Here is a 23,835-nt window from a genome sequence, read left to right on the forward strand (position 1 = left end):
GAAGGAAATGTATTCTGAATAAAATGGGCAGAAATAACTCAAAATTGTAAAAAAATTCCGAATAGCAAGTAAGAAATTTATAACGTAACTAATACAGCAAACCTATTTTAAAATGGTCATGTTATTATCATAGGTGTTTCATGTAAATTCACACCTAAAATGAATTGTTACATTATTTACAGTAGTCCCACACAAACCAGGAGCATTGTTCTAATTCAGCTGCCCCAAGTGTTCATCTCAAACTTAGTACTCTGTGACTGCCACTGGGAGAAAGGGGCAAGCCTTGGCCTTTAAGATTTACAGGTTCACTGTCATTCACTCACCTGGGATAAAGTAGGAAGGTTGCTTGTGTGTAAAACAGAAAGATTAGTGCAAAAATAAAAAAGTTCTGAGGTTATGGTTAAGGTGTCATATTGGCCAGCATTGACTAACTCACGTTTACAGGTCCTGAGCTGGTAGTTCTCATAACACAACCAAGAGTAAGATGTCCCAGATTTAAAATAATCAGTAAAAGAAGCAAAAGTTGTGTTATGAAAGTTATTCTCACACAGCCAGTAGTTATGATCAGGAACATACTGCCAGTGTGTGTGGCAGATGCAAGTTTAATTGAGGCATTCCAACATAAATTTGATGGTGATTTCAAAAGCAACAATGAGGATGGTTATGGAAGGAAGGCAGGTGAATAGCATTAAGTGAACTGCTCATTTAAAGAGCTGGTACAGACAGGGTGAACCAATGAGCTCCTGGGAAAGATACCCCATACTGATACCATTTGTAAAATGTTCCATTTCCTACAAGATATTTTATCTTCCTTACTATAATTCCCCTTCACAAAATGAAAATTAGTCAGAGAATTTATTCATTTAGTATCATGCATTTACTTCATTTGAAATTTTCTTCAATTTTCAGGTTAGCTGTATATTTCTGTATAATGAATGTTTCGGTATGGGTGAGTGCTTTTCCTGCAGCCCTCCATTGTGTTAACATGTCTTTTGGGTGCAATACAGATATTTCCACCGACGGTCCCTGTGGTTAAATATAGAAAACAAGTGGTCAGTATTAAAGTCCAGCAATGAATTTCAACTAGATTATACTACTCTCCAAATCTATCCAGTCCAACTCCGTGGTCTAGATTTCAGGTAGTGCTTTGGTATTTCAGGTATTTTCTTTGGCAAATAGAGTCAGAGAACTGAAAATTTCAATACCAAAACATGTTGCTGCAGTCTCCCCTCTGTAACCCCACTCTACCAATTATTAACCTGCCTGCATCACCCCACATCACATTGTAATCAATCAAGAGGCTTAAACACTGCCTGCTCAATGTTTCTGTGCTTCTACCCACACACTACCCCAGAACACTTCGCCATTAGATAAAAGGAACTTTGGCAAGTGTATTCGAATTGTTACGGGTGGGAAGACATTTAGAAGATGCAAGTTCTGAAGTTTGTAGATGAGGTTCCTCAGCATTTACAGCTACAATGTACTGATGATTTAAAGGGCATTATTCACAGTAAAGTAGCTGTAATAGATTTTACTTTGGAAACAGTGTTGTTCCTGTGTTTTAAAGAGTAAAATATGCAAATCAAAGAACTTCAGGAGTAGGTAATATCTGACCATGATATCTATGCCATGGGATTTACAAGCACTAAAAATATAGAAAACATTTCTGACAGAACAATGTCCAAACTTGAGTCCACGTCCACAACATCATGGACATGTACACTGTACCTCTCTTTGTGTCACAACATAAATAGATCCCTCCTTCAAAAACATTTGAGTAGGTGGCTGGAGCTTATATTAAGTAATAGATCTAAGACTGGCCTGCTGATACCACAGTATAACATCTCCCATTCTCTGTGTCCAGAAACCTGTGTGGTCAAACTCTGCAGACATGTACCCTGGTTTCATTTGACTCCATCTTTGTATGTTGTCAGTCCACCTAATACACTCAAAGAAATTTCTACCTGAAAATTTGAAAAGCTGCAAGTCACTTACTCTCGATAGTTATCATGATAGCTGGAAACGCCCACAAGGTAGCTAGAGTCTGGAACTTTCCAGCTGAAGTAATCATCAAAATAATTGACATAGTCTGTCCAGAAACACTGATCATTGCAGGCATTGTTTACACGGCAACAAAAAAACTTCCACCTGAGAAAGACAAAGCAGTGAAACAGTGAACATGACAAGCATTTCAAAAACAATACTGAGACCATACTGGAGTTCTAGATTGGAACAGTATGATAACACAAATGACAGAAGTGAAAAATCTAAAATTACTAATGTTGCAGCAAATTGCCAAAAATGCAGTGAGCTGATGGAGTTTGGTGAAGGCAACTTTTTGCTGAGAACAGGGATAGGCACCAATTGGAGTTCTGGACAGTTTCCTAAGCAACAGTGAGCTAGAATGACAGCCCCTCCCTGTGCTGTCATTCCATCATTTCTCTCATTCCTGCAGCAAGACCTCAATTTCAAGGCAGGATGCGCATTACAATCCATTCCTTAATTCACACCCCTGTCCAGAGCTACATTCAGAATATCAACCCCTTGAGCTCAGAGCAGATTGAGCCCATTGCCAGACAGTGATCTGGCCAACCATCAGCCAAATTCTGTCCATGTATCTTTTTGGAGGCAAATTATACCAACTCATCCAAAAGCAAACAGCAGTTCACCTCTGCAACGATAAAGGCACACAAAATCTTTTATTAGAGAAATGGCTTTGATTTGTCAATCAACCAAGACTCAGTGAAGCCCAGAGAATTCTGTAGAATATTTTGCTCACATTCAGTGTATTGGTTTTTGTAGAACAGAGTCCCACCAAAAGCAGTTAATGTCAACCTCTGTAAAAATATCCCGAATAAATATCTGACTGGATTGTAGGTCTTCATGATAGATAGACCACAGAAAATCATGTCAAGGAAAGCAGTCAATCAGAACTGGATAATGTAGGATATAATGTTAGTCTGATATCTCAGAATTTCACAAGTAACTAACTGCTTGGGAATGGAGACAGGGAGATTTTCGGATCCATGATAATTTGGATGATACTGACTAGTTTGGACAGAGTCTACAGGGAAAACTGGCCTTGAGTTTGAAAGACATTATTTATATTCCATGCTAGTCACATTCCTACATTCAGACAAGACTCTGTTATAATTTACCAGTCCTAGGTGGCCTGCTGGTGTCAATAATCAAACTTCCACACTGGTTTCAGAGGTTTTTAATGACTTTTGGCGTATTTATCTTCATTTGTCAATACAATAAATCCTCTGAATATACAAAACCTTGAATCACAAATCCACGCCAAAAGATAAGTGGCCACAAAAATCAACATCTATGGGCAAAATTCTCACACTGCGATTTTTAACCTATTTACAGGGAAGGCAACAGCCTACTGGAATTATTGCTGGCTTCATAGCAATACTCTGGCACCCTGGGTTCAAATCCCACCACGGCAGATGGTGGATTGATAGATTCTTGTTGTCTAGAGGAATTAAGGGCTACGGGGAGAACGCTGGTAAGTGGAGCTGAAATGCGCATCAGCCATGATTGAATGGCGGAGTGGACTCGATGGGCCAAATGGCCTTACTTCCACTCCTATGTCTTATGGTCTTATGGTCTTATGGAATTTGAATTCAATAAAAATCTGGAATTAAAAGTCTGTGATGACCAGGAATGCATTGTCAATTGTTGGAAAAATCCATTTGGTTCACTAATGTTCTTTAGGGAAGGAAACTGCCATCCTTACCTGGTCTGGACTTCATGTGACTCCAGACCCACAGCAATGTGATTTACTCTTAACTGTACTCTGTGCAATTAGGGAATGGCAATAAATGCTGGCCTAGCCAGCAACATCCTTATCCTGTGAATGAATATTTTTAAAAAACTACTGTTAAGCAAGCTTTGTATTTGTGAATTTTGTGGGGGTTCTCAGGATCGAACCCTCATGGTTGGAATGATGTATACCACTGGCCTCACTGAATTACTAATCCAGATTTCCACCTGGGTGTGAAATCAAAGTCAGGACTAACTCTGAACCTATCCCAGGGCAAAACAACTAACTATTAGGATTTTCATTGGGCTATCCATTGATTGCCATGGAGCCTGGTTCTCTGTCTGGTTGAGGATGATGAATGAGCTACCAAACTACACTGCCTGGAAATGTTCCAGCCACTGCACAGAATTCCATGATATGTGTACAGCAGCGACTTCAGGAAGCTGGAAGTCAGAGCATCCTTTAATTGGGAGGCATGGGACCTCTGATTGGTTACGCTGTCATACAACACAGAGGCAATATTGCTCCTTAAAGCTACAGGTCAAGAGGAGCTACAGGTCAAAGGTTATAAATGGAGAGGGCACTTCAACATGGGAAAGTAGAATACTGCAGTTGGTGGAAATCTGAAATAAAAACAAAAATTGCTGAAAAAATACTCGGCAGGTTAGACAATGTCTGCCAATAGAAAGAAACAGTTAACATTTCAGCTCTGTCACCTTGTATCAGAACAATGTGAAACAACAGTGGCCTTGCCCTTCCTGGAAACCTCTAAGTGGACTCAATCCGATAACTTGAAGCCAACGGTAATTCTGCAACATTACTGCTATAAATTTATACACTCAGTAATATGTTTATAATGAATATTTAAATTTAGATAACCAACAGGAGAGTGAAATGTGGAGTTTGCTATCAGTTGAAGTGATTAAAATGAACAGCATTGATCCATTTCTGGGGAAGACACACAAGAGAAAAAGGAAGGATATGCTGTTGGAGTTTGATGAAGAGTGGTGAGCCGAGGATAGTATGCAATGTTGGGCCAAATGGCTTGTTTCTTTGCTGTAACATCATAATGCCATAACCACATAAGTGTGATATATTACCAGAAACCTGGAATGGGATTATTTTTCTGAAATCTTCATATTCTTAATCAGTTTCCAGGGTTGGACCGAAGGGTCTGTTTCCATGCTGTATATCTCTATGACTCCATGACTCTATGTTCAATATTGTGTACTTTAGTTTGGATTTATAAACGTAGAGTATCTCCAAGTGATTATGTTTGTAACAACTTAACATAGAAAGTGCATTGTAACTGTCAATTAAAGTGCTGAAAGATAAGATTCAACATTGACTTTTTTGTTTACATTAGTAAATGGAAATATTATACTCAATTGTTTATAAAATTGTCCAGCCTTTGAAGCAATAAAGCTAGTTTCCAAAATACCTCCTGTCCTCATGATAGTCGTTGTGATAAGCCTCGGTACCACTGATAATGGAGCCAAATGGGCAGGTGAAGGTAAACTCTTCATCAAAGTTGTTCACGTAGTTAGTCCATGAACAAGCTGGTAGCTCACTGAATGTTCCCTTACATTTGAAATCCCACAAACGATCTTCATAGTAACTGTGATGTTGACTAGAAAGGAAAGCACAAAAAGCATTTTCAGGATAACTTCAGGTGATAGACAGTGGGTGGAGTCTGTGAACTTGACAAATGCCTTTTCACTGATATGTAAATTCAATGCATTCCACCAACTCAGTTTGCTCCCTTTGCTAGCTGCAAACACACTACTGTACGTAAATTGAACTAAGGCAGGATTGTGTAAGGGAATGGTCTGAAATGGGTAATTTGGAAACTGTTAGGCTCAACCCAATCTGATGACACCATAAAGTTCTGGGTGAAGAATTGAGGAGTCCAGTTTGAGACCCTAAGATATCTGATGTGTCACCCCTGGCTCCTTAGGGGCCCAGTATCACAGAATTAGAGAATTATACAGTACAGAAAATACCCTATGACCCATCAGGCCTGTACCATGAAAGCTACAGTAGATTGTATAACTAGCCAATTTAACTTGAACCTATTGCCATCATACAATAAATTACATCTTGTTGCTACAAATGCATCTTCTTGTTTGGATTCCTTAGTTGTTCATTGTCCATCGCTGTAACTAAACAGAGCCTTAAACCTAGTTTAGAAAGGAGAATTGGTAGTAGCATCCTATACTGCAAACTTACAATAGTCAGAAGTGGGATAATTGCTTAAACACCTCAAGATAATGTTTTTGAACCTCCATTCAACCAAGGAGAATTTTTTTTCAGAAGATAGGTGAGTTTACCTCTTTAATAATGTTATTATCACCTTAAGAATGCTCAGACAGTTAGTCAGCAGCAACAAGTGCCTGAACAAACTGTTTGCAGAACTTGGAGAATGAAGGCTGGGATAAAGCAACACTGCAATCTGAAACTCTCACCTTGGAGCTGGTAAGAGGTGTAGCAAAGACAATCTGGGCTACAAACTACTTATTGGCAGTTCCTCACTTCTTAGAGAAGATAGATCTATAAGGAAAGTGATAATCTTAAAGCTTCATGAATAAGTTTAAAACCCCTGCAGGCACATAGAGAAAATTACAATTAACAGCACAAAGAACCAGGCTGAGAAGGACAGAAGTAAAAAAAGGAGCTGTTAATATTCATAGCAAATGTCACTGTTAATGCAAGTGAGCAGCAAGAGACATGACTATTGTAGTAAGCTCAAGGGTCATATAATAAATTCACATTGAGACTACAACTTTTGGAATGTCATGGAGTAGACTTCAAGTGACATAAAGGTAACTTAAAAGATGAAGAAGATAGAGTCTGACTGAAGAGTACTTGGCCCATAGTCTTGAACATAATGACATTTTAAGTGTTCACTCAAGTACTTTTTAAAGTTTGTGGGGTTTCCTGCTTTCCTGCCCTTCCAGGCAGAGCACTCCAGATTCTCACCACTCTCTGGGAGAAAGCAATTTTTCTCAAATCCTCTTTAAACCACCTGCTTTCTAGCCGTCCTGTCCATGCCTCTCATAACATTATACTCCTCAATAAGGTGCCCCTTGCGGGGCCTTGGTCAAAGTCTCCCCTGAGGCTCGCTCTCTATCAGAGGCCTCATTCTCCCAGTGTTGCTTTACCTTGACTTCATCTCCGGTCCCTGTTTTACCTCCAGGCTTAAAACCTGGATCTCCTTTCCCTGTTACTCTGCTCCTTGGTCCTCACTTCACACTTGAATTAGAGTCCTGGACTCCATCTATTGGCAGAAGTTGGTCAGTGCAGGTCATCCCAGGATTACGACTACTGGATGGAGCTAAATCAAATCCAACAGCACCGTACAACAAAGCTGAGTAATTTTTGTAAAATATTTGTAATATATTTAGTGATGAATTCTATTTTGCAACTTATTTCAGCTGAGAATGCAGTGTTGCAGATGCATGATACAGTAGTTTTTTTTTCTCAGGTGAGAAATGTCACAAGCAATTTCACTCAGCCTTTAACATTGATTTCCATGGAAAAAAAAACAACTTTATTGGAAGTTGTTTCATTTGATATCAGGAATGCAACCTTAACTTTAAGTGAGGAGTTGCTGCAGAGAACCTTCTAAAATCAAGGAAAAGAAGACATCATCGCTCCAGTGAAAAATTTCAAATCTTATAGATCAAACAAATAGAGCAACATTGACTTGATTTGCAAAGTTTTATAATCAGAAAATTAGAATACAATTATCCAGCAAGATTAAGGTTTAAAAGACAGCTAATTAGAAACAGCATGGAGATATTGCAGATTGAAATTAGCTGTAAAGGAGGACAATTAAATAATCAAAAAGAAAATGGCAGGAAATATAATAAATGTTTGATGACAGTTATATGCTAAGCAGAACACAGGATTGGCCATTTTGAAAAAAAAACAGCTCTTAGGAATCAAAATTGCTTCAAAATATCAAAACAAACAAGAAAATATATTATTCTGCAGCTGGTGATGAAAAAACAGCAAAATATTAAAGAAGGACAGATGCATTTGAAGAAATGCATCAAGCTTTTGACAATTACTGTAATCTAAGAAACACCAAAATCCTTGAAAGAGCAAGATTTAAGTGAAGAATTCAGCATCCGAGAGAATCAGTCCATTCATGGCCGATACAGATTCGTGGAAACTGTGACAATGGAACTTTGAAATCAGAATTCACAACACACAGCCAAATAAAAGTGAAATATTACAGAAGCTGTAAGTCTTAAATAAGAACAGAAAATGTTGGAGAAACAGAGTTAATGTTTGAGTCCAGCATGACTCTTCTTCAGAAGCATGTGACATTTCCTACCTGCAAAAGGACTTTAATGAGGAATCAGATGGGCTTTACAACAATTGACAATGGCTTCATAGTCACCATCAGGCTAATTTTATGTATCCCTGATTTTTACCGAATTCAAATTTCACCATTTTCCATGATGGGATGTGAACCCATAATCTTAGGACATTAGCCTGGGGTTTTGGATTACTAGTCCGGTAATATTAACATTAAGCCACTGCCTCACCAACAATTTTCTTGGAGCTTGTTAATGTTTGTCTCATCAATTTTAAGCTTGATATAGGATTCAATGTCACTATTTTATCAGATCAGGCACCATAGCTGAAGGAACAGCAGTCGCTGACTACAATTGTTGGTTAAGGTGCCACTAAAGGAAGATCACATTGAGACTTCTAGATTCATGACCAAACCCAAAGAGATGAAAGAGTCTACTGATATTGCCTATGTTGGCATAAGCAAATCATTTCATACTGTCTATGAGAAGGAAGGATGTGACTATACAGGAAAAGTGGAAATGGTTTCTACTAATAGCACCACTGAGGAAACTTTAGATTAAAAAAAATTGGCAAACTTTTCCAAGAAGCAAATACTGAAAGCTAAAATGAGGAGTACAACCAACTTGAGCTCACTGGGAAAATGTTAACTGAAGTTATTCAAGCAATCAAAAAGACTGGAGAATAAATTGATACCACAGAATTGACGTTAGTGCTGGATGGGGAGCCAACACAAGCTAAAGAACAACATTTCAATCCACCGTACTTGAAAGAAGTATTGTCAGTCCCAGTGAGAGAGATATTGCTGAGTGAGCAGCAGTTACCCAGCAGCATGATTGAAGATGTGAACATGTCCAATTCACCAGGAAAACATCTGCTGAGAGTGAATGAATACATCCAACTCATTCCACAAGTAGAAATAATGAGCTTACACATGTGGAGTAAAAATGAATATAACTGGCTACATAAAATTCTTCACTGGGGTAGCATGGTGGCTAAGTGGTTAGCAGTGCTGCCTCACAGCTCCAGGGACATGGGTTCAATTCCGCCCTTGGGCAACTGGGTGGGTTTCCGCTGGGTGGCTGGCTCTAGTTGTTCTAGTTGCCTCCCATAGTCCAAGAATGTGCAGGTTAGGTGGATTAGCCATTGGAAATGCAGGGTTACAGGGCTAGGATAGGGAGGTGGTATTGTGTGGGATGCTCTTTGGAGGATTGGTGTGGACTCAATGGACTGAATGGCCTCCTTCCACACTGTTCAGGGCAGGGTAAAAAAATCCAGATCCTGCAAAGATGAAAATACTTGTTTCAAGAGAGCAGCTATCTTCCATGATGGATATTCATGAACTCAAAGGTCCATCATGGCTGCCCGAAGGCCAAATGGAATGAGGGAATAGGTGATGGTTTTATGGTAACAGAGGGATAATTGGGTAAGAATTGTGTGTATATAAGGGGTGAAAATGTGTTGCTGGAAAAGCGCAGCAGGTCAGGCAGCATCCAAGGAACAGGAGAATTGACATTTCGGGCATGAGCCCTTCTTCAGGAATGCATATAAGGGGAACAACTAAATAATCAGTTGTGTTAGAGTTTTGTGATATGAACAAATTATAAATATTAAAAAGCCTCTAAGTGACATAAGCTTATAGACTTACTAGGTTTCTGCGAGATTAATGTGGATGATCTTTAGTCACTTACCTGCTAATTGTATCTATTGTATTAAATGAGGGACATGTAAAAAGCAGTTTATCATCAAACTCATTCAACCAGCGTTTATCTGAAATAGAAGACAGTCATTAAACACATATGACTTTCTAATTCACTGACATGTCACATCATACGACAAAAACACATTCATACAGCATATCATTTCATGTAATGTTATGTTAAAAATTATTTTAACATGGTTGCGCTGAAATTTCACTATCAAACATAATTCACAAAGCTATGATGCAATTTTCCACTTCCTAATTATTGAGAATAATACACGTGATGAGTTGGTTGTACAGGAATCCAAAAATCAGATGTTTACCATAGAGTTAAACTTTTGCAATTAACCTGTCCCTCCTTAGAGTCTCACTGTCAGCAGCAAGAAGCTTACATATATGCATTGACACCTGATTTATTCTTTCACACATGAGATATGGATGTCACTGCCTAGACTCGAATCTTGTCCATCCTTAGTTAGCCTTGAGAAAGTAGTGGTGAGCTGCCTTCATGAATCACAGTCCTTTTGGTGTAGGTAGACCCATGATGTCATTAGGGAGAGAGTTTCACGATCTTGACCCAGCAACACTGAAGGAATGAGGATATATTTCCTGAGTAAGAATGGTAATTGTTTAATGGTGCTCTTGCAGATTGTGGTGTTTCCATGTATCTGCTGCCCTTGTCCTTCTAGAAGAAGGTTGGGGTTTGGAAGGTGCTGTCAATGGAGCCTTGTGAATTCCTGCAGTGCATCTTGCACACATGATACACATTGTTGCTATTGAGTATCAAAACTGGAGGGACTGAATGTTTGTGAAAGTGATGCCAATCAAGTGGACTGCTTTGACCTGGATAATGTCAAGCTTCTTGAGTTCTGTTGGAGTTGCACCTATCCAGGAAAGTGGGACTCCTGACTTGTGCCCTGTATACTGTGTTCAGCCCTTGGGGAGACAGCAGATGAGTTACCCACTGCAAGATTCTTCACTTCTGAACTTCTTTCGTCGCCAATTGCTTTTATATGGCTGATCCAGTTCAGTTTCTGGTTATTGATGATACTTGCCACTTGTCAGCCCAAAACTAGATATTGTCCAGATTTTGCTGCATTTGGACATGGAGTCTTCCATCTTGCTCTCCAACCTATTAAAGCCATCAGACAAAGCTGCTTAATGTTCCCATGTGTCGCTCTCTGCAGGTTAACCATGTGATGTATAGTGAAGTACAGAGGAACATCTTCTGCATAGGAGTCAGCAGGTGTCTGGTTTACCAAAATTCTTTGAATATCACAAACCTGGCGTAGTGTTTCCTCCACCAACAAGAGGGGGATTGTGTCCAGGGGATTGTGTCCTGCATTCTATAATCTATCCATCAAGCTGGATGTCTCTGTGCTGCTGGAAGGTGGAGTAAACACCTTGCCATTGCATCCTTTGAGGTTTCAAAGGCTTCCTCTTCAGACATGCTGGTCTGCGTGGTGTTAGTGCTTGCAGAAGAGAAGAGAAAGAATGAATTGATGAAGATACAGAATAGCTTCCATATGCCAATGTGTTGTTCACATCTGCCTGTATTTCTGGGCAATTCTTACCTTCCTTTTGTCACAGAATAGGCCTGGCCTTCCTTGGCCAGTTCACCTCTCTCCTTCTGATTGGAGTCATACCTGGCACATAGGTTGTGGTTGTTAGAGGTCAGTATCTCAGCTCCAGGACATCTCTGCAGTATTTCCCCAGGGTAATGTCCTAGGCCCAATGTCAGAAATGGTGATGTTTGCCGCTAATTGCACAATGTTAGCACCACTTGCGACTCCTCAAACACTGAAGCAGTCAAATGCAACAAGATCTCGACAATATCTAGGCTGACAAGTGGCAAGTAACATTCAGAGCTGAAAATGTGTTGCTGGAAAAGCGCAGCAGGTCAGGCAACATCCAAGGAACAGGAGAATCGATGTTTCGGGCATAAGCCCTTCTTCAGGAATCATTCACACCACACAAATATCAGGCTATGACCATCACCAAAAAGAGACAATCTAATTCCTGCCCCAATTACCATCACTGTATCCGCTGCTATCAACATCCTGGGGGTAATCTTTGATCAAATCTTCAACTGGACTCACCACATAAACACAGTGGTTACAACTACAGGTCAGAAGTTAGGAATACTGTGGTGAGTAACTCACATTCTGACTCCCCAAAGCCTATCCATCATCTACAAGACAAGTCAGGAGGGTGATGGAATACCCCCATTTGCTTGGATGAGTGCAGCCCCAACAACACACAAGAGGCTTGACACCATCCAGAACAAAGCAGCCCACTTGACTGGCACTACACCCACAAGCATCTACTCTCTCCACCATTGATGCTCAATAGCAGCAGTGTGTACTATCTACAAGATGTACTGCAGAAATTCACTAAAGATCCTCACACAGTACCTTCCAAATCCACGAACACTTCCATCTAGAAGGACAGGAGCAGCAGATATAAGTTCCCCACCAAACCATTCACCATCCTGACTTGGATGGTTCCTTCACTGTGGTTGGGTCAATTCCTTGAATTCCTTCCCTAATAGCATTGTGGATCAACTCACAGCAGGTGAACTGCAGTGGTTCAAGAAGGCAGCTCACCACCACCTTTAATCTAATCTAATGTAAACTAGAGACAGGCCAGCCAGCTACACCCATATCTCACAAATGAGTTTTTTAAAATAGGAGATACTAAGCTTTGCAGGCTTTGTGCCTTTGTGCAATGTCTGTGCAATGATATAACGAGACTCAGTGATACCCTTGACAATTTCAGGTAGTAGGGAGAAAATGGTGCCCTTGTGAATTGCTGGAAATCATTCATTTTCTGTAGCACTGCTGTGTGCGCCTTTGGTGCAGCTCAGCAACACAGATAGTGCTGTCATCTCAGCCCAGGCTGCAGGGCACTGATAAGGTTGCCTCCTGTTGTAAGGACCTGGGAAGATAATTGACCTTCTCTTGGTGACCCCGTCCAGCAGCATCTACAGTGCGGCATTGGTGAACCTGTGAGCCAGCTTCAAGTGCTTAGGGATCATTTTTGGGCTCTTATGGAGGTTGGGATGAGCACATGTGAGAGCGTGTTAAGCTCTAAAATTGTTGAATTCAGTATTAAGTCCAAAAGGCTGCAGGGCCACCAAGCAGAAAATGAGGTGTTGTTCTTCCAGTTTGTGCTGAGCCTCACTGGAGCACTGCAGCAAGCCTGAGACAGAGATATTGGCCAGGGCACAGGGTGGTGTGTTAAAGTGGAAGCTCAGGGTCTTTTTTGTGAACAGAATGTACATGTTCTTTGAAATGGTCATTCAGTCTACGCTTTGTTTCCCTAATAGTGAGGAGACCACATGGGGTGCAATGGATGCAGTAGACTAGATTGCGCAAAGTGCAGGTAAAGCGCTGCTTCACCTGGAAAGTGTGATTGGGCCCTTGGATACCGAGGAGGGAGGAAGTAAACAGAAAGGTGTTACAGCTTCTGCAGTCCTCATGTGGCTGTGGGGGAGGGGATGTTGGGAGCGAAGGAGGAGAGAACTACGGTGCCCTGGAGGGAACAGTCCTTGCGGAAGGCTGACAGGGGAGGGGAGGGGAGGGGAAGGGAATCTCTGTCTGGTGGTGGCCTCCTGCTGGAAACTGTCACTTGACCAATCATTGCTTAGACTTACAAGTGAAGAAGTATCACACATGTGAAGGATAATCCTATGTTCACAGAATAGAACACCAGCATGTGTGTTATAGAGTCATAGAGATATACAGCACGGAAGCAGACCCTTCGATCCAACTCACCCATGCCGCCCAGATATTCTAACCTAATCTAATACCATTTGCCAGTATTTGGCCCATATCCCTCCAAACCCTTTCTGTTCATATACCCATCCAGATGCCTTTTAAATGCTATAATTGTACCAGCCTCCACCACTACATCTGGCATTTCATTCCATACATGCGCCACCCTCTGCATGAAAATGTTGCCCCATAGGTATCTTTTATCTTTCCCCTCTCACCCTGAACCTATGCCCTCTCATTCTGGACTCCCCCACCCCAGGGAAAAGACCTTGTCTATCTGTCCCTACCATGCCCCTCATGATTTTATAAATCTCTATGAGGTCACCCCTCAGCCTTCAACGCTCCAGGGAAAACAGCCCCAGCCTGTTCAGCCTCTCCCTATAGCTCAAACCCTCCAACTCTGGCAACATCCTTGGAAATCTTTTCTGAATCCTTTCAAGTTTCACAATATCCTTCCAATAGGAAGGAGACCAGAATTGCACGCAATATTCCAACAGTGGCCTAACCAATGTCCTCTACAGCCGCAACATGACCTCCCAACTTCTGTACTCTGACCAATAAAGGAAAGCATACCAAACGCCTTCTTCACTATCCTATCTACCTGCGACTCCACTTTCAAGGAGCTATGAACCTGCACTCCAAGATCTCTTTGTTCAGCAACACTCCCTAGAATCACACCATTAAGTGTATAAGTCCTGCTAAGATTTGCTTTCCCAAAATGCAGCACCTCGCATTTATGTGAATTAAACTCCATCTGCCACTTCTCAGCACCTTCATCACTATCCTATCTAGCTGCGATTCTAATTTCAAGGAACTATGAACGTGCACTTCAAGGTCTCTTTGTTCAGCAACATTTCCTAGGTTCATCCACTAAGGTATAATATTCACATTTTACCTCATATATTAGAGATTTATAAAGACTTACCAGGACGTTTGATGTCATTGGGCTTTTGTGCTGGAAAATATAACATTGAATTGACATTAAAATGAGATGCAATCAGTTGAAAATCTCTCAATCCCTTCAAAGTATAGCTACCATCAATTCAGGTCATGGAATCTGAAACGTTAACTTTGATTTCTCTCCATAAATGCTGCCAGACCAGCTGAGCTTTTCCAGCAATCTCTGTTTTTGTTGCATATGAGGAGTTGAAAGGAGATGGAAGTGAGATTTTCCTGGGAATCCTCACTTGACTATCAATCATTCCTTAATTTACAAGTGAAGAAGCATCACATATGTAATGGATTCTCCTCTGTTCACAGAATAGAACACCAGCGTATGTGTTCACCCACTAAAGTACAATATTCACATTTTACTTTGGATATTAAAGATTTATAGGGACTTACCAGGACCTTGGATGTCATTGGGCCTTTGTACTGGAAAAGATAACAAAATGAGATGGAATCAGTTGAAAATCTCTCAATCCCTTCAAAGTATGGCATAGTAAAATGAAACCACATACTGTGAGGGTTTTCACCCATGTAACAACCTGACACCGACAAGAACGATCAAGGATTATTTTATAGTTCAACACTTAATTGTATGCTTTCAGTACAGGGACAGTTGTATCCATAATATAGATGTGCATTTATTACCCACATGCTAAATGTAATCCTCATTGCTAAGTAAAAGTGTAATTGGGATACAGTCCAATTACAAAAAAAAACTCATATCCCTCCCAGTTTGTGTAACCTCACCTGTTATCCTCTTCAATGAATGTTATGGGGAACAAATCACAGATTCAATGTGTTTCATTTATACAAAACAAGCATTTGATTTCCATTGTTTATGTAACTCCTCATTGAGAATGCATTCTTTATTTTCTCCCGTTACCAATGATTTCCTCGACTATGCCAAGACTACATCTGTAAAACCCTGTGGCTGATTTAAGCGTGGAACATAGGAGACACTGTATAGAATAGAGATGGTTCCACATTGTGCAGTTTAGCCAATCTGTGCAAGTTGGACTTTAAACCAGCCAAAACAAACAAACAGTCTCCTGTCTAAAGGAGGCTTTCGGCATTGTGTGCAGATTTAGTTTAGGGATTCTCATTCTAACTCCCAGGCGCTACTAGTACACAAAATATCATTATCAGACGAGTTTTAATTCAACATTTCATTGAAAGCAGCCACAAGACTGGCTAAGTGGGTTATGGAAATGTTACACATAAAACATTTCCTTCTCCATTATGTGGACTCTAGCAATGACAATAAGTAGAAGGCCCACTACGTTCAATGCTGCTGATCAAAGAGCTGACTCGGACTGTTCAACACAGGAATAAAAACATCTAGCCCTAGCCTTTATATTCCCAGAAATATTACTATCAGCTGCATTTTTGAACACACTAATCAGCGATGTGAGTTTGAACTTTAAACTACCATTAGCTGTAGGTGCTCATGAGAAAATGACCACAACCACAAGCAAAGTAGCCCAGGAGAAAAAAAAAGACAAGTGCAAATAGATAACAAATAAAAATAAAGCAGTGGACATTGTGTATATGGACTTCCGTAAGATACTCAACAAGGTTCCTCATGGTAGACTGGTTAATAAGGTTAGATCACATGGAATGCAGGAACAGCTAGCAATTTGGATACAGATCTGGCTTGAATGTAAGAGACAGTGGGTGGTGGTAGAAGGTTGCTTTTCGAATGGGAGGCCTGTGACCAATGGTGTGCCGCAAAGATCAGTGCTGGGTCCACTGCTTTTCCTCATTTATATCAATGATTTGGATGTGAATTTAGGAAGTAAGGTTAGTAAGTTTGCAGATGACACCAAAATTGTTCATGTAATGGACAGCGAAGAAGGTTATCTCAGACTACATTGGTACCTTGATCAGATTGGCCAATGGCTGAGGTGTGACAGATCTCATTTACTCTAAGAAATGTGATGTGCTGCATTTTGGAAAGGCAAATCAGGGTAGGCCTTATACACTTACTGGTAAGGTCCTGGGAAGTGTTGCTGAACAAAGAGACCTTGGAGTGCAGGTTCCTCAAAATTGGAGTCACAGGTAGACAGGATGGTTAAGAATGGCATTTGATATGTTTACCTTTATTGGTCAGTGCATTGAGTATAGGAGTTAGTAGGTCATGCTGCAGCTGTACAGAACATTGGTTTGACCACTGTTGGAATACTGTGTGCAATTCTGGTCTCATTCCTATCGGAAGGATGTTGTGAAACTTGAAAGGGCTCAGAAAAGAGTACAAAGATGTTGCCAGAGTTGGAGGGTTTGAGCTATAGGGAGAGGCTAAATAGATTAGATTAGATTCCCTACAATGTGGAAACAGGCCCTTTGGCCCAACAAATCCATACCGACCCTCTGAAGAGTAACTCACCCAGATCCATTTCTCTTTGACTAATGCGTGTTACATTATGGGCAATTTAGCATTGTCAATTCATTTGACCTGCACATCTTTGGACTGGGAAGAAACCAGAGCATTTGAAGGAAACCCATGCAAACTCCACACAGACAGTCGCCCAAGGATGAAATCGAACCTGAGTCCCTGGCACTGTGAGGCAGCAGTGCTAACCACTGAGTCACCGTGCCACCTTTGGGGCTTGGGCTATTTTGCAGGTAGTCAGGATAGATAAGAATGGCATTCCTTTATTGGTATGCTTTCTTTTATTGGTAAGGGTACAGAGTTGGGAGGTCATCTTGCAGTTGTACAGGACATTGGTTAGGCCACATTTGGAATATTGCGTGCAATTCTGGTCTCCTTCCTATTGGAAGGATATTGTGAAACTTGAAAGGATTCAGAAAAGATTTCCAAGGATGTTGCCAGGGTTGGAGGATTTGAGCTATAGGGAGAGGCTGAACAGGCTGGGCCTGTTTTCCCTGGAACGTTGAAGGCTGAGGGGTGACCTCATAGAGATTTATAAAATCATGAGGGGCATGGTAGGGACAGATAGACAAGGTCTTTTCCCTGGGATCGGGGAATTCAGAATGAGAGGGCATAGGTTCAGGGTGAGAGGGGAAAGATATAAAAGATACCTATGGGGCAACGTTTTCACGCAGAGGGTGGCGCATGTATGGAATGAAATGCCAGATGTAGTGGTGGAGGCTGGTACAATTATAGCATTTAAAAGGCATCTGGATGGGTATATAGAGGTTTATAAAATCGTGAGGAAAATGGATAGGGTAAACGACAAGGTATTTTCCCTGGGGTGATGGAGTCCAGAACTAGAGGGCATAGGTTTAGGGTGAGAGAAGAAAGATATAACAGAGACCTAAGGGGCAACTTGTTCAAGCAGAGGGTGGTGCATGTATGGAATGAGCTGCCAGAGGAAGTGGTGGAGGCTGGTACAATTGCGGCATTTTAAAGTCATCTGGGTGGGTATATGAATAGGAAGGGTTTAGAGGGATATGAGTCAAGTGCTGGCAAATGGGACTAGATTAGGTTGGGATATCTGGTCGGCACAGAAGGGTTGGAGCAAAGGGTCTGTTTCGGTGCTGTACATCTCTAAATGTTTTCCCTGAACAGATCAGGATTTCACATCCAAATTTCATCTTGCCAGTAAGATGTAAGCTGACTGAAGTCACTCATTTTACAAACAGTGCAGCCTGGTAATATAATATTTCTCCCAAGGATAGTTTGCATTTTATTTTCTTGAAATTTCAAGTCAATGTCTGATCATTTCATTAGGATGCAGGATATTAATGCTGAATAACGTAACACTAACAAAACAAACTTTCTTTGTAATAAACATTCCCAGATTACATTTAAGATGCATTATATGGTTCACTCTATAATGTCCTGTTACAATTTTGGCCTGATCCACATATATTTTCTGTAAAGGATTGCTTCTACAGGCAAGTTCATAGAATTATAATGAGGTCATTTGACACATTGAGTCTGCACTGACCCTGAGAAGAGCAAAATTGCTGAACTCAATATTGAATCCAGATGGCTGTAAAGTTCCTAATTGGAAAATATGGTGCTTTTCTTCCAGCTTGAAATTCACTGGAAGCCTGAGACAGAGATGTTGGCCAGGGAACAGGGTGGTGTACTGAAGCAGCAGCAACTGGAAGCTCAGGGTCTTTTTTGCTGACAGAACATACATATGAATTGAATTGAATCGAATTTATAGTCACGTATACCGAGGCACAGTGAAAAACCTTGTCTTGTGAGAAATACAGGCAGATCACAGAGTTAAGTAGCATAGATAAGTAAATAATAGTAAACTCTATAATGTCCTGTTACAATTTTAGCCTGATCCAGATACATTTTTTGTAAAGGATCACTTCAACAGGCAAGTTCTTAGAATTATAAAGGAGCCACGAGGTCATGCTTCAGCTATGCACGAAACTGGTGTGGCCGCACCTGGAGTATTGTGTACAATCCTGGTCACCGCATTATAGGAAGGATGTGGAAGCTTTGGAAAGGGTTCAGAGGAGATTTACTCGGATGTTGCCTGGTATGGAAGGAAGATTTTACAAGGAAAGGCTGAGGGAACTGAGGCTGTTTTCGTAGGAGAGAAGAAGGTTGAGAGGTGACTTAATCTAGACACGTAAGATAATCAGAGGGTTAGATAGGGTGGACAGCGAGAGCCTTTTTCTTCAGATGGTGAAGGCTAACATGAGGGGACATAGCTTTAAATTGAGGGGTGATAGGTCTAGGTCAGATATTGGGGATAGTTGCTTCACTCAGTAGTAGGAGCGTAGAACTGCCTGCCTGCAACAATAGTAGACTCGCCGATGTTAAGAGCATTTAAATGGCATTGGACATACATATGGATAATAATGAAACGGTGTAGGTTAGATGGGCAACAGATTATTTTCACAGGTCAGTACAACATCGAGGGCTGAAGGGCCTGTACTGTGCTGTAATGTTCTATGTTCTATGTATGTGTAAAGGATAATCCTCTGTTCACAGAATAGAATAATAATGTGTTCATCCTCGAAGGTACAATATTCACGTTTTACTTTAGATATTAAAGATGTTTAGGGACTTACCAGGATGTTTGATGCCATTGGGCTTTTGTGCTGGAAAACATAACATTGAATTGACATTAAAGTGAAATGGAATCAGTTGAAAATCACTCAATCTCTTCTAAGTATAGCTACCATCAGTTCTGAGGAAGGGTCACTGAATCTGAAATAATAACTCTGATTTATCTCCACAAATGCTGCCAGACCTGCTGAGTCTTTCCAGCAATTTCTGGTTTTTGTTGCATACGTGGAGATGAAAGTAGAAGTGAGATTTTCCTGGGAATCCTCACTTAATCATCAATCTTTGCTTAGACTTACAAGTGAAGAAGCAAGAACACGTGAAATGGATTATTCTATGTTGACAGAATAGAACACCAGCGTGTGTTCATCTGCTAAGGTACAATGTTCACTTTTACTTTGGATATTAAAGATTTATAGGGACTTACCAGGATGTTTGATGTCATTGGGTTCTCGTGCTGGAAAAGATAATATTGAGCTTATATTAAAGTGAGATGGAATTAGTTGAAAATCTCTTAATCCCTTTAAAATATAGCATAGTGAAACTAAATCTCATATTTTGAGAGTTTTCTCCCCGACAACCTGAGACCTGCAAATACGCAAGAACTATCATGGATTATTTTAAATTTCAATTTAGTTGTATGCTTTCAGTTTAGGGGCTGTTAGAGTAATAGTCACAAAGACATGCAGCATTGAAACAGACCCTTCAGTTCAACTCATCCATGCCATTCAGGTGTCCTAAATTAATCCAGTCCCTTCTGCCTGCTTTTGGCCCATATCCCTCTAAACCCTTCCTATTCATACACCCATCCATTTGCCTTTTAAATGTTGCAATTGTACCAGCCTCCATCACTTCTTCTGGCAGCTCATTCCATACATGCACCACCCTGTGTGTGAAACATTTGCTCCTTGGGTCCCTTTTAAATCATTCCCCTCTCACCTTAAACCAATGCCCTCTAGTTTTGGACTCCCCCACCCTGGGGAAAAATACCTTGACTATTTACCCTATTCATTCCCTCATGATTTTATAAACCTCTATAAAGTCATTCCTCAGCCTCTGACACTGCAGGGAAAACAGCCCCAGCCTTTTCAGCCTCTCCCTGTAGCTCAAACCTCCAACCCTAGCAACATCCTTGTAAACATTTTTTGAACTCTTTCAAGTTTCACAACATCCAGGGAGCAGGGAGATCAAAATTTAATGCAATATCCCACAAGTTGCCTAACAATGACCCACATAGCCGCAACATGACCTCCCAATTCCTGTACTCAATGCTCTGACCAATAACGGTTTGCATACCAAATGCCTTCTACACTATCCTATCTAACTGCAACTCCACTTTGAAGCCACTATGGACCTGCACTCCAAGGTCTCTTTGTTCAGCATCTCTCCTTGGGCCCTTACCATTAAGTGTATAAGTCCTGTCCTGATTTGCCTTTCCAAAATGAGGCACCTTACAATTATCTAAATTAAACTCGATCTGCCACTCTGCGACCTATTGGCCCATCTGATCGAGATTCCATTGTACTCTGAGGTAACTTTCTTCACCGTTGACCACACCTCCAATGTTGGTGTCATCTGCAAACATACAAACCATACTTCCAAATCATTGATATAAATGATGAAAAACAATGGACCCAGCACCAATCCTTGTGGCACACCACTGGTCACAGGCCTCCAGTCTGAAAAACAACCCTCCATCACCATCCTCTGTCTTCTACCTTTGAGCCAGTTCTGTATCCAAATGGCTAGTTCTCCCTGTATTCCATGTGATCTAACCCTGCTAACTAGATACCGTAAAGAACCTTACTGAAGTTCATACAGATCACATCCACTGTTCTGCCCTCATTAATCCTGCTTGTCATTTCTTCAAAAACTCAGTCATGTTAGTGAGATACAATTTCCCAACACAAAACCAGACTATCCCTAATCAGTCCTTGCTTTTCCAAATGTAAACCCTGTCCCTTAGAATCTCTCTAACAACCTGCCCACCAGACTCACTGGTCTATATTTCCCTGGCTTTTCCTTAATGGTACCACATTAGCCAATTTCCATGCTTCTGGCATCTCACCTATGGTTATTAATGATACAAATATCTTAGCAAGGGGCACAACAATCACTTCCCTAGCTTCCCACAGAGTTCTAGGGTACACCTCATCCAGTGCCAGGGATTCACACACCTTTATGCATTAAGTCACAGATTCAATGAGTTACATTAATACAAAAGAAATATTTGATTTCCATTGTTTATGTAACTCCTCATTGAGAATGCATTTTTTATTTTCTCCCATTACCAATGATTTCCTCGACTATGCCAAGACTACATCTATAAAATCCTGGGGCTGATTTAAGCGTGGAACATAGGAGACACTGTATAGAATAGAGATGGTTCCACATTGGTTCCACTGCACAATCTGTGCAGGTTGGACTTTAAACCAGCCAAAACAAACAGTCTCCTGTCTAAAGGAGGCTTTAGGCATTGTGTGCAGATTTAATTTAGGGATTCTCATTCTAACTCCCAGGAGCTACTCATACAAAATATCATTAACAGACGAGTTTTAATTCAACATTTCATTGAAAACAGCCAAAAGTCTGGCTGAGCGGGTTATGGAAATATACTAGGGTCATAAAACATATCCTTCTCCATTTACCTGGAGATAATCCACGGACTCCAGCAATGACAATAAGTAGAAGGCCCAGTGTCTTCATTGTTTCTGCTCAAAGAGCTGACTGACAGCTCAACACAGGAGTAGAAACACCTAGCCCTAGCCTTTATATTCCCAGAAATATCACAATCAGCTGCATTTTGAACACACTAATCAACGATGTGAGTCTAAGCTTCAAAATGCCATTAGCTGCAGGTGCTCGTGAGAAAATGACCATATGCACAATCTTTTTAAACATAGCTCAGGAGAAAAAATTGGAACGAGTGCTTTCTATTAATAGAACAAGACTTCATGCCCAAGTCTGATCTTGCCAGTATCACGTAAGCAGACTGAAGTCACTCACTCCACTAACAGTACAGCCTGGTAATAAAACCTTTCTCCCACAGATAGTTTGCATTTTAATTCCTTGAAACGTCAAGTCAACTTCTGCTCATTTCATTAGGGTGAAGGATACTAAATGTCGAAGTATGTAATACTAACAATTTTCAGAGAAACTACCTTCATAATAAACATTTCCAGATTACATATAAGATGTATTATAAGATGCATTGTTACAGATCAGACTTGGTCCAGATACATTTTCTGTAAAGGATCACTTCCACAGACAAAGTCATAGAATATTAGTGCAGAAAGAGGACATTTGACCCATTAAGTCTGCACTGACCCTCAAAAAGCATCCCACCTGGGCCCATGCCCCTGACTCTATCCCCATAATGCTACATTTGCCATGGCTAACCCACCTAACCTGTACGTTGCTAGACACTGCAGGGCAACTTAGCATGCCCAATCGACCTAAGCTTCATACCTTTGGACTGTGAGAGAAAACCCACACAGACATGGGAAGGATGTGTAAACTCCAGACAAGCAGTCACCTGAGGCTGGTATTGAACCCAGTGCGGCAGCAGTCCTAACCACTATGACACCATGCTGGCCTTACAGTTCACAGGCTCCATGAACTTATGCATGACTTTATATGAGAAACAATATTGAGACAATGGCTGAAGAAAGTACCTAATAATCAGTTATAACATCAAAGATTCCCAACTACAACTTTGAGTCTATCCTGACCTTACCAGGAATTAGTTGAAAAGTGTGGCACTGGAAAAGCACAACAGGTCAGGCAGCATCCAAGGAGCAGGAGAGTTGACATTTTGTGTATAAGCTCTTCATCAGGAATTGGGGGCGTGTATGGCTGAGAGATAAATAGGAGCATAAGGGTGGGGATGAGGGTGAGGTAGCTGGAAAGGTGATTGGTAGATGCAAGTGGAGGGTGATGGTTATAGGTCGGAGGGGAGGGTGGAGTGGATAGCTGGGAAGGAAGATGGACAGGTGGGACAGTTCAAGAGGGCTATGCTGAGTTGGAGGGTTGGATCTGGGATGAGATGAGAGAGGGGAGTTGAGGAAATTAGTGAAATCGACATTGATGCCGTGTGGTTGGTGGGTCCCAAGGCAGAAGATGAGATGTTTAGATTAGATTAGATTAGATTAGATTACTTTACAGTGTGGAAACAGGCCCTTCGGCCCAACAAGTCCACACCGACCCGCCGAAGCGCAACCCACCCATACCCCTACATTTACCCCTTACCTAACACTACGGACAATTTAACATGGCCAATTCACCTGACCTGCACATCTTTGGACTGTGGGAGGAAACC

At 41.0% G+C, this 23,835-nt stretch overlaps 1 protein-coding gene across 1 annotated transcript; it reads right to left on the reverse strand.

Moving 5' to 3' along the window:
• Window positions 1–846: 846 nt before the first annotated feature.
• On the reverse strand, window positions 847–22,253 carry LOC122559379 (hemagglutinin/amebocyte aggregation factor-like). The gene is made up of 9 exons (XM_043708831.2): window positions 22,166–22,253; window positions 19,945–19,974; window positions 19,523–19,552; window positions 14,918–14,947; window positions 14,499–14,528; window positions 9,787–9,865; window positions 5,214–5,402; window positions 1,996–2,148; window positions 847–1,026 (listed from the first exon to the last, which is right to left on the reverse strand). The coding sequence occupies exons 1-9, from the start codon at window positions 22,221–22,223 to the stop codon at window positions 981–983; spliced, it is 645 nt and encodes a 214-aa protein (XP_043564766.1). The 5' UTR covers window positions 22,224–22,253; the 3' UTR covers window positions 847–980.
• Between the last annotated feature and the right edge of the window lie 1,582 nt (window positions 22,254–23,835).

Source organism: Chiloscyllium plagiosum, unplaced genomic scaffold (genome assembly GCF_037043375.1).
Source record: "Chiloscyllium plagiosum isolate Xiang-an unplaced genomic scaffold, Cpla_swu_hap1 HiC_scaffold_19, whole genome shotgun sequence".
Taxonomy (NCBI): Eukaryota; Metazoa; Chordata; class Chondrichthyes; order Orectolobiformes; family Hemiscylliidae; genus Chiloscyllium; species Chiloscyllium plagiosum.